Source organism: Aptenodytes forsteri, unplaced genomic scaffold (genome assembly GCF_000699145.1).
Source record: "Aptenodytes forsteri isolate BGI_AS27 unplaced genomic scaffold, ASM69914v1 Scaffold54, whole genome shotgun sequence".
Classification (NCBI taxonomy): Eukaryota; Metazoa; Chordata; class Aves; order Sphenisciformes; family Spheniscidae; genus Aptenodytes; species Aptenodytes forsteri.
Genome location: NW_008796044.1, coordinates 9,126,937 through 9,141,582, shown reverse-complemented (window position 1 = coordinate 9,141,582; position 14,646 = coordinate 9,126,937). Strand labels below are relative to the sequence as shown.

The 14,646-nt window shown below is 58.5% G+C and overlaps 1 protein-coding gene across 1 annotated transcript in view; it reads right to left on the bottom strand.

Moving 5' to 3' along the window:
* Positions 1-14,008, bottom strand: part of LOC103904327 (G protein-coupled receptor kinase 6) — an 18,766-nt gene extending 4,758 nt beyond the window's left edge. Inside the window, 16 exon segments of the mRNA XM_019473786.1 lie at positions 2,572-2,872; positions 3,629-3,630; positions 4,432-4,566; positions 4,727-4,864; positions 5,116-5,253; positions 5,534-5,742; positions 5,834-5,923; positions 6,064-6,101; positions 6,902-7,046; positions 7,796-7,925; positions 8,574-8,637; positions 8,945-9,037; positions 10,335-10,435; positions 10,709-10,786; positions 11,103-11,215; positions 13,915-14,008. Coding sequence (XP_019329331.1) covers positions 2,572-2,872; positions 3,629-3,630; positions 4,432-4,566; positions 4,727-4,864; positions 5,116-5,253; positions 5,534-5,742; positions 5,834-5,923; positions 6,064-6,101; positions 6,902-7,046; positions 7,796-7,925; positions 8,574-8,637; positions 8,945-9,037; positions 10,335-10,435; positions 10,709-10,786; positions 11,103-11,215; positions 13,915-13,966 — 1,827 coding nt within the window. The 5' untranslated portion in view covers positions 13,967-14,008.
* Positions 14,009-14,646: the final 638 nt, after the last annotated feature.

Sequence of the window (14,646 nt, the reverse complement as noted above, 5' to 3'; positions counted from 1 at the left end):
GTTGCCCAGGCAACAGCTGAGAGCATCCTTCACCCCTGAAAATCGTGTGCCGGCGCTGCCTCCACAGACCCAGGGCTCGGGGCAGCGCCCAGGAGCCCCCAGCGCCCGTGTGCCCACCCAGAGCTCACCCAGGGCCCGCTGTGTCCGTGGGGCCCAGAGCCACTGGCTCTGGCCGTACACCAGCACCCCTTCACCCTCACGCTGCTCCCCCCCAGCAAGGATAGGGATGGGGACAAGGCACCCCCCAAACGCCGGGGCACCGCTGGGCAGGGGGGAGCTGGGGACAGGCAGAGCCCCGTCCACACCCTGCTCACGGCTCAGCCACGGGCTGCCCACGCCCCGGCCCTGCCCGCAGAGCCACGCTGACCGTGTGACAGACACCACTAACACATTGGTGACCCCAGCACCTCCATGCCAGGGTGCTGCAGCCCAGGCAGTGCCGGCAGGGCGGCATGAGCATCCCTGACCGGTGCAGTGGGAGCAACCATCCCCAGGCAGTCCCCATCCCCCCGCCCTGCCTGCCTGCCTTCCATGGCTGCAGAAAATTACTGGATTTTACCCCAAGATGCCCCCTCCGAGTGTGAGAACTCCTCCTCGGCCCGCTCCCATAGCAACTGTTCCCTAGCTACCCAGCCGCACTTGCTATTCTCATCCCTGTGCAGCTGTGTGCGGCCCCCCGGCGCTGCACACGAGGCTGCTGACGCTGCCGCCGGCCCTGCCACCGACCCCGGACCCCAAACCCACCCTGACCAGGCTGTCCCCCTTGGCACGCTCCCCCGTGGCAGTCATGACCCTAACCCTGCTCACACCGTGTCCCCTCTTCGAGGGGCTGTCCCTTGGGCTAAGGAGGCAGTGCCCCATGCTGGCACAAGGCCCCCCCTGCATGGTTTCCCCCCGAAGCAGCGATGCACAGTGCCCAGAGGGGAGCAGGACTCTGCCCCCAGCCCCACAGCACACCCGTGACAGCCCAGGAGGGGCTGTGCCGAGGGCAGACAGGGGAGCAGGGGGATATGCCCCAAAGGGGACCACAGCAGACACGAGCACCCCAATGGCACAAGGCCTTGTACCTGTCACGCCCCTGCACCGACCCAAACCACCCACCAGAAGCCAGCGAGGGCCACCCGCTGTCCCTGGGGCTCAGCATCAGCCCTTGCCCTGGAGGGCAGCCCCAGCCCTTCCCTGCAGGAGAGGAGCACCAGCAGAGCCCATGGCAGCCCAGGAACTGGGGTCCCTGCACCTCTCCTCCTTACAGCCACCAACGCTGTAGGGCCTGGAGCGGGTCCCCCTTGACACGACAGCAATACAAGGCACGGCGAATCTTACACTTAACAAAAGGTTAAAAATTTAAATACTCTCCAACTTTAGTGCAAGGCAAGCAAATGATACCACAGGTCCAAGTAGGTGCTCAGCCCCCCCGGGGGGCCTGGCTCAGAATGAGCATGAGGCAGCAGCACGCACGCGTGTGTGTACATACACACACAGAAGAGTCGAGTTATTGCTTGGGACACAGCTAGGACAAGTGTGCACAAGAGGGGACAGGACAAGCAGAACAGAGAGGTGGGCTGAGCCCCACACTTCTCCCCAGGGACACGCAGGGCTCTGGCCCCTCCAGTCCTGCCCTGCCCTCAGGCACAGGAGCTGTGCTGGCTCCTCAGGACCCCTGGGGACGCACACTAAGCCACTACAGCGGGTGGGCTGGTCCCGGCCCCGCTCACTCTTGGATCACAGCTCACAGCATGACCCCAGGAAAGGACATTCCCCTTACCACGGCTTTGCTCCCCGAGAGCAGAGTTCCTTACGTGTCTGCTCCTCCGATACCTAGCCAGGCCTGCGGACTGCAGCACCCCCAGCACGCAGAGACAGCTGGTCCGGAGCTGGTGGGACCGCACTGGGGCCATCCTGCACCATGCCGGGGATCAGACCGACCCTTTGGACCCGCAGCGGGTACCTCCTGAGCAGGTGTTGTGGGAGCGGCTGTGTCCCGCTGTGCCACAGGCAGCCTGCTGGCGGTCTGGAGAGGGGGCCGGGATCAGCTCCCTGGAGCTGGCAGCATGTGCGAGACGAGGCAGGAGGAAGCAGGCTCCGGCAGACAGGGAAGCGGGGATGAGGCAGCGGCGCTGTGCTGCCAGGATGCAATGGTAGACGCTTTGGCACAGCGGCTTCCTGTGCCTCAGGGCTGAGCAATGGACTCCGCTGGAGCCAGGGATGCCTCAGCACGGCCAGAAAGGTCCAGGAAAGAGGCTTTAAACACCTGAAGGCACAGAAGGCCTCTGCCCAGGACTCCCTGGAACAAAGCTGGGACCGTCACTCCCCCCATAGGAGGACACTTGTGCCTGTGACAGGGTGGGGGCAGTGCAGGCCCCCACCTATAGATTAAAAACCGACATGTGATATGTACAGACCGACATATATAAATATACACCAAACCTGCAGTGCCGCTTCGGCACTGTGGAATGTGTCAGCAGAGCTGCTCCAGCCTGGCCTCGGCCCACGCTGGCGCAATCCCTCCCTCCCACCCTGGGCCCAGGAGGGGAGCAACAGCCGGCGGGCAGCAACAGCACAATCCCAAGCGGCAGATTCAGAAGCATCCAGGTCTGTCTTGGGGATGAGGGCTTGCCCATGGCCAAAGGCGCCTTGGCCCGAGCCGTGTGCTGCTTCCAGCCCTGGAGCCATCCTCACAGTCTTCAAATACAGACGTGTAAAGCTGTAAACAAATCCACCTTGCGGGGCCGCCTCTACCTTTGTCCTTCAGGCTGGGCTGTTGTTCTGCTGGGCACCTGGAGAGGTAAGGGGGTCCCGGGGCTGGAGAACAAGTTGTGCTCTACAGCCGGGTGGGCTCTTCCTCGCTGTCACTGCAGTTTCCACAACAGTCCTGAAGTCAGAAGGGCAAGGAGAAGGAGGAGGGAGAGAGAGGAGCACAGCAAGCAGAGGGTGAGCATGGTCACACAACCCAGCCTATACAGCTGCCCTCTGGCAGGGAAGGGCCAGGCCCCCCCCCGGCCTGCGTGTGGGAGAGCTACATGGAGGCAAGGGGCTGGAGGGGACCCCCAGTCTGCAGAGAAACAATCAAGCTGCATCTGGGGGTTCAGCTCCTGGCAGACAGACTGGTGAGCACGCAGCTGACTAGCTCAGAAGCTGGGAAGAAGATGGGCTCTGTGGACTATACAGCCACCCAGGCAGACAGCTCAGTGCCAGCAGAGATGATCTGCCCCGCTCAGGGCTCAGCCGGCCGCAGAAGCAGCTGAACCTTTTTGCTGGAATGGGAAGGATTCTGAGCATGGGGCAATGCCAAACACTTCATGGTTTCTCAACCCTTCTGTGTGTCCTGGACATCCGAAGAGAGGAGTGAAGGGAACTTCCCACAGCCCCCTGGGAGCGGAGCTCCCAGCAGCGGCGGTGCAAGGGGCAGCTCTGGCTGAAGCTGAGGGCAAGGCCTCCCCCATGAAGGCAGCGAGAGCAGGGAAGCGGGATTAGTGGCTCAGGGGGCAGTTAGAACAACAAGCAGCTTGTGCTCTGCTGGGGGAAGGGGTTAGGCACTGAAGGACAACACTCCTCTTTCCCAGATCTTGCCACGTCCGCGGGCCACCAGGTATTTCCCTGAGCAGAGCAGCCAGGAGAGACTGCTCACCTCTGGAAAGAGAAAACACGTGGCAAATCACAGCTCAACCCCTGCCACAGGCACCTGCCCATCCTCCAGCAGGTCCTGCCTGCCTCAGGAAGGGCTGGGTATCTCAGCCCAGAGCCGGCTCTGGCTGGGGCAGCCCACTGAACAGTGAAGCACAACTCAGAGCTCGTCGGGGAAGCAGGAGTCAGCACCAGGTGGCTGAGAGTGGGTCCAGAGCCAACCGCGCTTGAGTCCCACAGCTGCAAGCAGCTGTCGAGAGGCAGCAGCCCAGACTTTGCCAGTCCTGGAAAGAAGGCAAAGACTGTTCTGGGCAGAGGAGACAGGCAGGCAAGCAAGCCCATAACAGCTGCAAGACATTTCCGTTCTCCTCATCCCTCGAAAGCTCTGCTCTCTCTGCCTGCTCAAGGTCTGGCAGAAATGCTCTGGGGAGCCCAGGAGCCCATTCCAAGAGCAAGGTCTTCTTCAGGGATGGTATTATTCATGTAGGAAGGGAGCAGACTTGCTATTTTAGTGCCTTCAACAACATCCCTCTGCCTGTGTGACTGCAGCACATTTAGCCAGGACACTCCATCCCAGCCCCCTCGACTCCCCCAGCATGGGGAGTGGCAGCCAGGCGAGGGCTGGCTCCCTGCAGCCTTGCGTGGGTCCCCCTGACAGCCCTGGGGTCTGACCACCCAGCACAGGGGGAGACTGCCTGCTGCCCTCTCATGCCCACCTCCCTGCCAGATCTGCCTGGCACAGACAGGAGCAGGCTCATTGCTGCTAGAGGACTTGCTGTGGAGGAAACGCTGGGCAAACACTCTTACCTGTCTGCTGAATAAGCGCTGGAGTAACCCTTTTTTGGGCTGTGGAGAAGGCTGCCCTTTCCAGTCCAGGTCTGGGGGCACCGTGCCGTCTGTGCTAAAGACATTCAGCTCCTTAAAACACTCTGTCTCGATCATCTGGAAGAGGGCACAGATGGCTGCAGTGACTACCACACAAAGCCTGTCACCGAGGGCCCAGCAGAGTGCAAGAGCAGCCGGCACAGCATGAACTCTGCAGGACACTACACTCTGCCATGGTGGGCACAAGCAGGAGCAAAGACCTGTCCTGCAAACCTACCTCATTCTGCCAAGGAATGGGCACGCTTCCGGTAGCAAACTTCTCATAGAAGTCATTGTCCGTGGGCTCCAGCTCCACCCCTTTCACTGTGGAGAACTGCTCGATGTCCAGAACATCCTTGCAGTAGATGGCCTGGGGCTAAACAGCACAAAGACTGCTCTAATGCCAGGCTGCATGAAGATACCACCACCTCAAACAACCGTGGCTCGTGGCCAAGCCTAGGCCCCCTCTCCCTGCAGCCCAGAGCTTGCTTGACCCCTGTTCTGCCAAGCTCCAGAAACAAGAGGGAAGGGGATGGGCGCCATTTCCTCAGGTGAGCCACCCCAGGGCTCCTGCTTCTCTTGACAGCGCCAGTGACTGAAGAGGTCAGAACACGGACAGGCACTTACATCTGGCTTGAAGGGGGGGTCCAGCATGCCTGCTTCCAGCCTCCTGAAGTTGAGGTGCTTGAAGAGAGGATGCTCCTTCACTTCCTTGGCCCCAGCTCCTCGGCACCCCAGGCGCTCCAGAGGGTCTTTGCACAGGAGCTGCAACACAAAGGAAATCAGTGCCCCAGGCAGAGCGTGCTTCGGGCAGGAGCAGCCCTGAGGTTGGCCAGGCTCCTGCAGTACGTCTCTAGGGACGGCACGGGCCCGCTAGACAGCTGGGAGAGCGAGGAAATAAGACACTCTGGACCCCCCTGCGCTGCCTTATCAGAGACAAGGGAACCTGGCTGCCACCAGCACCTCTACAGGGAGCAGCCTCGATGTTCTCCTGCTGTATGCAAAAAGGCTGTGGGAGCAAAGGGACAGGGACGCACGCTCGTACCATAGTGCAGAGGGAGCGGGCACAAGGCGAGAACTTCTCTGAGTACTCCTCCTGCACTTCTTTCACCAACCGCTCCACCTCCTCCCGCTTGATCTTCTTCTTACGCTGCTGGAAGGGGGACTGTCCCTCGATCATCTCGTACACCAGGCAGCCCAGAGCCCACCAGTCTGGGCTGAACGTGTAGCGCTCATTCTTCACCACCTCCGGAGCTACACAGGAGCAGGGGTGAGGGACGTGTGAGCGCAGGGAGAGTGCGTGTGCAGTCAGAGTCCACTTTTTGATTAAACCGGGGCCACTTACCCATGTAGCCAACTGTTCCCACCCGGCCCTTGATTGTTTGGCCCTCCGGCACGTGCACAGCTAGCCCCAGGTCTGAGATACGGATGTGACCTGCATGGAGGAGGCGGCAAGTTAACAGGACAAGGTCAAGGGGCAATGTTTGAAGCAGACAAGAACACAGAGCAACCCTGGTTCAAGCAGAGGAAGAGGGAAGGACTCAGGCCCAGGGCTCCTCTTGACCCTGCACTCACCATGGTCATCCAACAATATGTTCTCTGGCTTCAGGTCCCTAGGAAGGAAGGGACTTGATTAGCAAGAAGCCTGTTGTCAAAGCAAAGGACGCAAGTAACAGCGACATCTCAAGAAGTCAGATAAGCAGCAGAGGGATGCAATGCCCCTGCCTCAGGCACACAGATAATCTTCCCCTCACCCCTGCTCTGGAGTTAGCCCTGCAAGCTCTCCTCTCCCGGGCAGAGGCAGGACATGACAACCTTCAACCCTCCGCAGGGAAGCAGTAAGCCTGTGGCTGATTCCCTCTTTGCAGGTGCAGAACTCACTATGGGACAGGCCGTGCAAGAGAGAAGGAGCAGAGGCTGCTTCTGCTTGTCCTGCCCCAGGGCAAGGCATAGGGTATGACTAGAAGGGACTTTCCGGCTCCATGTTTAGCCATGCTATCCCTAACGCTGCATCACACAACCTGGTGAGTACAGTCATACAATCAGCTTGTTCTCCCTCCTGCCCAGCTCTCAATCTTGAGTGTATCAGGGCAGCCTACCCTCCTTTGTTCTAGTGTCAATATTGCCCGGGGAGTTAAGCACCCAAGTGCCTGCCCCGAGGCGATCATAGCATGATCACATCCTGTTCTTGGTGATCATTTACCAGCACGAGGAAGCCGAGCTAAGCTCTCCCGTCTCTCCCACGAGATCAGCTTTCTGTTCCTGATCCCCTCTCACCCAGCTCTGTGCTGCTTTCAAGCCTGAGCTTATTTTCTTGAGCAGGCAGACCCAGCTGGGCTAGTAAGAGCAGCAGGAACCCTCTTGCTTCTGCAGCCCATACAAGATCTCCCAGCAGGGGCCAGGCAGCGCGCACCTGTACACTATCCTCTCCTGGTGCAAGTCCTCGAGGCCACAGCAGATCTCAGCAGCATAGAAAGCTGCGCGGGGCTCCTCGAAGCCAGCCTCTCCCATGTGGTAGATATGGAACTTGAGGTCCCCTCCATTCATGAGGGTCAGCACTAGGCAGAGAGCATCTTTAGTTTCATATGCATAGGCTAAGCTCACCTGCAATTCAGGGCAGAAAGGCTGTTAGAAGACACAGCTGGAAGAGGGAGGTGCCCACGCTCTGATGGACACTTTGTCACCCAAGCAGCCACTCATGGGCAGCAGGACTGGGCCTTTGCCAGTAGAGGAGGCAGAGGGGGAACTGTGCAAACCCAGGGAGGACGTGGAAGTGCCCAGCAGCCCCAGCATACCCCCAGCTTTCCTCAGACAGGGAGGACACTATTTTCCCGAACCAGAACTGCTCCCCTCCGGGGGCAAACAGAACCCAACAGCAACCCCGGGGAAGCGTCTGATGAATCCTCTGTAAAGAGAGGTTTCAGGCTGTCCACACCTCAGTGCAGCCAGGGAGAGAGCTCCCCACCACACAGCTCAGGGCTGGGCTTCTGCCCACTTGGCTGTCTGGAGACAGTTCTCGCTGCTTTCTTGTGCCCCAGAGGTTAAGAAGGTGCCTGTGAGACCACACGGGTGTTTGGGCCTCACTTTGGGGGCATTTACAGCATCTTGTGGAGGCACTAGGAGGTCCTGCCAGACCCCAGCCTTGTGAGAGATCTGCAGCTGCCAGAACCCTACCCCATGGGCAGGGCCTGCTCCTGCCTCTCCACGCGGGGTGAGGAGCACAGAGGTGCCGGGCCGGCTGGTTGGAGGAAGAATCAACCACCGCAGCGAAGTGAGAGCAATTCCTATGTACTTACTACAAACCTACTGTTCACTTTTTCCAGGATCTGTTTCTCATTCAGGGCCATGGCCTCTCCTTTCCGCTTTTTGATCCGTTTCTTCTCCAGCTTCTTGCAGGCGTACATCTTCCCCGTGGCACGCACTTGGCAGGCACAAACCTGGAGGGGGGACAAGGCTCAGCACCCTCCCGCTGCCATCTCCAGGGTGGGGGTCTAGGTTCTGCTCTCAGGAAGAGGCACGGGAAGGCAAAGATGTCCCTGTCCCCGCCTCACTCTGAGGTTAGCGAGAAGCCCATTGTCAAAGCAAGGACACAGGGAACAGCGACATCTCCAGATGTCACAGACAAGCAGCAGAGGGCTGCGATGCCCCTGTCACCTGTAGCAGCACCACGGCTGGTGCCTGGGAAGACAGAAGGCCACTCCAGAAACAGAAGGAAGTCTGACAGTGACAGTTTTCAGGAGTGCAGTTTCCCCTGCCAAGACACTGGGAACAAACCTGACTCTCTGCCCAGGCAGCAGTACGCACCACAGGGCACGTGCTACCTACCCTGTGCAACACCTTCCACACCTCCAGTGCTTGGCAAGAGGGGAGCTCCTGCCCCTCAGGGGGGAACTGACAGATCATGCAATGCCCAGAGCACAGCAGTGCCCAGCACAGGGCCCCCACAGCCCCCCGAGCCAGCAGCACCTGCCTCTAGGTGCTGGAGCAGCTTGTGGCACCCTGACGGCCAACCCAGGCCCTACTGGTAGAGCAGGCAACGGTGGCTGCCTGGTACCCCGAATGCAGAGGAAATGCTGGTCACTCACCTCCCCAAAACCGCCCTTGCCCAGCACACGGTACTGGCGGAAAGTGTTTTTGGTCACTGGCTGCCTGTGAGGGAAAGGAAACTGGAGTGAGATGGGAGCAGGGACAGAGCAGGGCCTGAAGCCCAAACCACCTCCATGCCCTGGCCTGACAGACTGTGGCCCACCCCAAAACCCCTGCTCAAGCAGACCTTGCTTCCCTGCAAGGCAAGCAAGGCTGGGGCTGCTGATGGTGCCAATAAAGGGCCCTGAAGGAGAGCAAGGCTAGGCCCTTGGCTCCTGCCAGGGCCCAGCACGGGAAGGAGCCCGAGGGACCTCTCAGGCAGCCCATGCGAGCGGGGCACAGGTCTCCCAGTGATGCCGGGGAGTGTTACCGTTCCAGCCATTTCCACTGCAGGAAGCGGTTGAAGTACAAGCTGTCGAGGTAGTCGGCAAAGGGAGCCACACTCAGGTAGTCGTGGATAAGCCTAGGAGAGAGCAGAGCCAGCAAGGTTCCTGAAAGCTGCTCACAGCCATGGAAAAGGCTGGCAGTCCAAGGAAAGAGGAGGTGAGCAGCCCTGAGCACCCGTTTACTTTGCCATCCCCTCACCCAGCCTGATGCTGAATCACCCACATACCCTGTGCAGCCCTGGCCCAAAAAGCCCACCCTCCGCGCTAAGTCTGATGCAAAAGGAACGTTGGAGGTACCGCTGTGATGAACACAGCACCCTGGGATGGGGCTGGCACTAATTGTGGACTCTCAGCACCAGCCCGGGCTGCGGGACAAAGAGGGACGATGGGACTCTTTGCAATTGCCTCTCTGCTCACAGGGCAAATGCACACTCAAGGCTGTAATCAGCTGCCGAAAGCTGCTAGCAATGTTCAGCACCAGGCGCCGAGTTGTTCAGTTTCAGATGAATATCCAGCACAAAAGGCCACAGGGGATCCTGCTTGAGAGAGCTAACTGCCTCGGAGACCAGTGCCAGGGCTGCCCAGCGGAGTAAAGAGCCTTAGACATAGTGTCTAGACTGGAGACATGCATCAAGGAGAAGCGGATGGGCTCTTCCCCTTTCAGAGCTTGCCAAGAGCAGGCAGGGCCCAGCCTGGAGGCTCTGCATTCAGACAGTGACACTAGTTACCACACACAGAGCTAACGCTCCCCAGAAGACTGCAGCAAACCCATTGCCACAGCCCTGCACTCGATTAGGCAATGTGCTCCAGCTGCTGTTCAGGGAGGGGTGGAGGCTGTAAGCCCGGTTTGCCTAACAGCTTCCGCTTCGCACCCGGAGCCAGGACCTCAGCCACTGCTTCTGTGATGGGAACAGAAGTGACCTTAGATCCCTGCAGCAACAGCCAGTGTAACTAACCACAACGGCCACATCTGCGGCCAGCGGGAGAGGACAGCTGGCACCAGCACTGCAGCTGTCAGCTCTGCTCTACGGGTGCCTACGAGATCCTGGCACAAGACTAGGAACAGCATAGCCAGATGGTGAGGCTCGCTGAAACGGGGTCTTCCCAAATGGCAACTCAGACCCATGGCAGACTCAGAAGAGTGACAGAGGCTTCTGCAGCAGCTTGTGGCTCCCAGAGCCCACAGGAGCTCCCTGCACTTGCTTTCCTGTAGCTGTGCTGCAAACTGCTAGCCCAAAACTCCCCAGGCCCCAGCCTTAGCACCAGCCCTCGCTCTCCTGGAGGAAGGGACCATGAGGGACAAGGTGAGTTAGCTGCAGCATCTACCCCGTGCCATGGTGCGACCTGCAGGCAGGCCCCAGCCCTCCAACTTACTTAGTGGATTCCTTGAAGAGCTCCTTGGAAGGTTCCTGCTCCAGCCTCTCACAACAGCCATCCACCAGCTGCGAGGGGACTTCAGGCACATGGTCCTCACTCTGGGGACAAAGGGATGGAGTCAGACATAGGGAGCAGAGCACAAGGATCCTCCCAGGAAGGAGAAGCCCACAGTAACAGCACACAGGCGGCCATCTGCTTTACAGCCAGTGGGAAAAGCAGCAACGGTCGCTTGTGAGGTAGCAGGGTGGCTCTGTACTCTGCCCTCACCATCCTGCCCAGCACATTCACTGTGGCAGGACATGGGTAATGACAGCTGTCAGCTTTCCAACTGCTCTACCGTTGCAGGCAGGAAACACAACCTCCTTACTCACGTTTGGCTTCAAGTACTTTTCAATCAGGTGCTGCCCACATTCCTTCCGCTTCTCATCTGGAGCCACTTCGTACCCTGCCTGCACAGAGCAAACAGCATGAGGAGCAGGTCTAGCCAGGAACCGAGCCTTGCTACCGGGCAACAGCAGCAGAGCAGCAACACCCTCTGCCCAAGGTTTCCCATGCTTTCCTGGAAAACCAGATCACCAGCAAACAGCTCCCTAAGCAAAGGCCCAGCCTTGGAGAAACTGCAACTCAGTTTTTTTCTCCAGGAAAACCCTATGTGTCCAGAAGTACCTGGAAACTGCCGGAGCACCCAGGGCCAACTGGTCCATACCCAGGGTGCCAAGAACATCCCTGCCTCCCCCATCGAAGCCCAACGGGCTTTGCTCTTACCACGGCATCCAGGAACTTGACGCAGCGTGACAGCTCAGGTCGTGTCTCGCAGAACTGCCGAAAGAGCATGTGCCCAATGGGCTGCTTCTCACATAGGCTGTGGTAGTCCCGCTCTGCAAATGTGGAGAAGACTACTCACTGCCAACCCCCAAGGAGCAGTCACAGCCCACCGTCCCAGGCACAGGCGGCAGTGGGGAGGCTTGTGACTTGTCAGCTGGCTGCTCACAGGTCCCACCAGCCTGAGACTCCCAGGAGAGTGAAATGCACCCAATGGGGACAAGTTCCCCTACAGAAGATCCTCTTCCCTGAATGAGGTTTGACTTGCTGTTCTGTACAGCCTGCCCCTCCTGTTTCTAGCAAGGGATCTTCGTGTCTCCTACTTGCCTGGAGGCTCTCTTCTCAAACCTCTCCCCAGGAGATCGACCGACTACTCCAGACACACAACTTTCCTTGGAACATGAGGAACACACCGAGCTTATTTTGAGGCAGATCATCCAGGCCAAGAGTTGCTCTGATGACTCTTACAAACCACTCGTATTCCCAAAGGCCCTGCTGGAAGCAGCAGCATCAAAATGGAGGGCAGCATTTCCACAGATGTCCTGTTAATGCTGCACACAGCAATTAGACGCCCCCACTCCATGGGACAGCCACTTGCTTGTACGTCAACTCCTACTGCTCTCTGGAGCTCGGCTTCCCTGCTGATTCCTCCTACCCCTCTCTGAAGCCTGGCAGCCCAGGCACAAACCCCTTTGACTATCCAGAGCACTTCCAGTTCTCTGCTTTTTTTTCTCCCCTTCCACTCATAAGATGTTGTCTGATTGCGGGCCAGAACAGATTTCTGTTACAGTCACTGCCATGAAGGGCTGTGGGCTGCAGATGTGCAGCTGTCCACCGCCTCGCAGGGGATCTTCCAGCACTCCCTGGGGCTGGGTACTGCCGGCCTTCCCCTCCCCACGCAGTAGTTTCTCCCGAGGAAGCTGCGGCTTCCTGAGGGTGCATCAGAATGAGGAGACCGGGCTGCGGTGGGGGAGGAGGCTGCCTCGCCAGCTCCGCCGCACCGGCCGGTTTCCTTGTGTCTGCAGGGGAAGGAGTTCTCTTCAGCTGGGAAGGACAAGAGCTTGCTGCCAGTGAGATCGGAAGCTTTCGGCTGCCCTCGCTGCTGCCCAGGCTCACACAAGGTTGCTGCCTGCGGTCAGGGCACACAAAGCTTAATTCTGCAGTGGGCAACCAGCCCACCATGCCCATGGTCCGGCCAAGCCTCTAGAATAGGAGAGAAATGCCTTTCTAGCAGGCTGCGAGGGGAAAACAAAACCACTCCAGCCAAAGAGTGACCCAAGCACAAGGATCGGGGCCATCTTTCCCATGGGGAAACCAAGTGAGGCGGCTGCCACCTGGGCCAGAAGCACTTCTCGCATGCCTCCCCAAGGGGAAGTGGGGACACGGGCGGTGACAGCCAGCTGCTGGGAGGGACTTGCCTCCCAAAGCATCACAAGGTCACTGTCCCAGACAGTGGGACAGCAGAGACAGACCACCAGCACTCACCACCGGCAAACGGGCAGCACAACAAAGGTGAAGTTCAGTGCTGGAAAACATGCCATGACACCCACAGGAAGGGTGGCTGTGGGCAGAGGATGGGCATCAGCTGAGGGAAAGCTCTGCTGAGGGCACACAAATCAGAGAAGCAGATAGGGGTTGAGATGGCCAAGATGGGAGCTGCAAGGAGAGCCCAGGCTAGAGCTGAGTTCAGTGCTCAGGACCTGCTCCAGAGAGGCAGTCTGCAGAAAAACCAAGGTGAGAGTCTCCATCTGATTACACTTGGCTGTGAAGCCGGCCCCGGGAGGTGGTGCACGGCGTGCACAGCAGCAGAACCACGCTGTTGTGAGCTTGGAGGTTACAGTGTGGATGATGGAGGTTGAGTTATTCCAAGTGCTACAGTCCCATGTGCCCTCAAAGGGAGCCACTCGTCTCCTTGGGGCTGCCAGGACCTGGAAAACCTGGGCAGGGTGGAACTGGGGACTGGAGCTGCAGAAACCTCCCAAACCCACTCAGCCCAGTGACACCTGCTCTGAAACAAGGCCAGAGCTGTGCCACTCTCCAGCTGGCAGCTGAATCCGGAGTGACAACTTTAAAAAACTCTTCCCTTCCCAGGAAGCAGAGCATTCCCACCCTCCATGCCCCAAAACAATTTCACATGATCTCAGGACCAAGCCTGCTGCACAAACAACATTAAAACCATGAAGAGTACAAAGTGCAGTATTAAAATGACAGGCCAAGCCCTGCCCAACTGTACAATTCTCATCCATACCGCACAGCAAGAACCCAGTTTTGCCCAAGTAAAGCTGCTGCATTAGTGTTAGAAGCCAAGGTCTGCAGAGCAGGGCTGAATCCCAGCCAGGGAGTCCAGAAGACATTAGCTGGACCTTTGTTAGTTATGCAAAGGCACCCCAGAGCGATGCTCCAAAGCTCTGCAACACCGAGCAGGTCTGTTTGCACAGAGAAGGGTGCATATCTCTAGTGAAGCTCATCACAGTCTGGAAGGCATGTGGGTACAGCAACAGGCACTACCCAGTGAGCGCCATGCAGCTGTGACTTACCCACCCGTTGTTTCTTCCCTACACCCTGAGCTCTGAGTGATCCTGGCCCGGTTTTGGCCAACATGTGCCCCGTTATATGTCCCTGACCCTCGCGGGACTCAACTGCCTTCACGTGCACCCAGCTTTGGGTGCACAACACCCACACACGCTCACCCACCGGCCCCGCTCCGGAACAGAGCCCAGACGCTGTTCAGCCCCTGCCAGCCACCGCATCTCACCGAGGGTTTGTCGAAGATCCTCGCAGAGGCTGATGTGGGGGAACTGCAGCATCTGGCGCCATTTCTTACTCTTGCCTTTCCGGTTTCCGCCACCACCTGCAGGGCACACAAAATTGGTACCATGAGTTATGAAGCAAGGACATCCAACTGCAGCCTAGCCTTACCAGGAGCTTAGAGAGGAGACACCCTCTGTCCATTTACACAAGCAAGCCCAGGCAAGGAAAACAAGACTGAAGTGGTACCATCGTCTCCTGGCTGGCGGAACAAAAGCACTGGAGCCTCTGACTGCCAGAGGAAGCGGACGGAACAACCACTCTGGCTGCTGAACAAAGTCACAACCAAGAACACGAAGACCTTTCACCTGGATATCTCAGTGATTCGTAGTCAGAGTGAAGAATCGGGGCTGGGGCAGGAGTGCCTAAAGCCACAGGTTACTCTACGCCTGCACAAGAGTTCTTGGCTCCCAGGCCTGTCCTCAGGACCTCTGCATAACTAATCACCTCTCGAGGCCAAGCCTTGCTTGGTGTGAAGCTCTTCTGCTGTAGTAAGGATGTTCATGCCACCTACTCATTCCAGACTGATTGCTTACTCCAGGGAGGGGCTCTCAGAGAGAGGACACAAAGCTGGGAGACAGGAATTCCTGCTCTAATCCCGGCTCCACAGACAACTCACTGCATCGCCCGGGGCTCATCACTTCAGTTTCCCACCTGTGAAGTGGGGACACTCCCACCT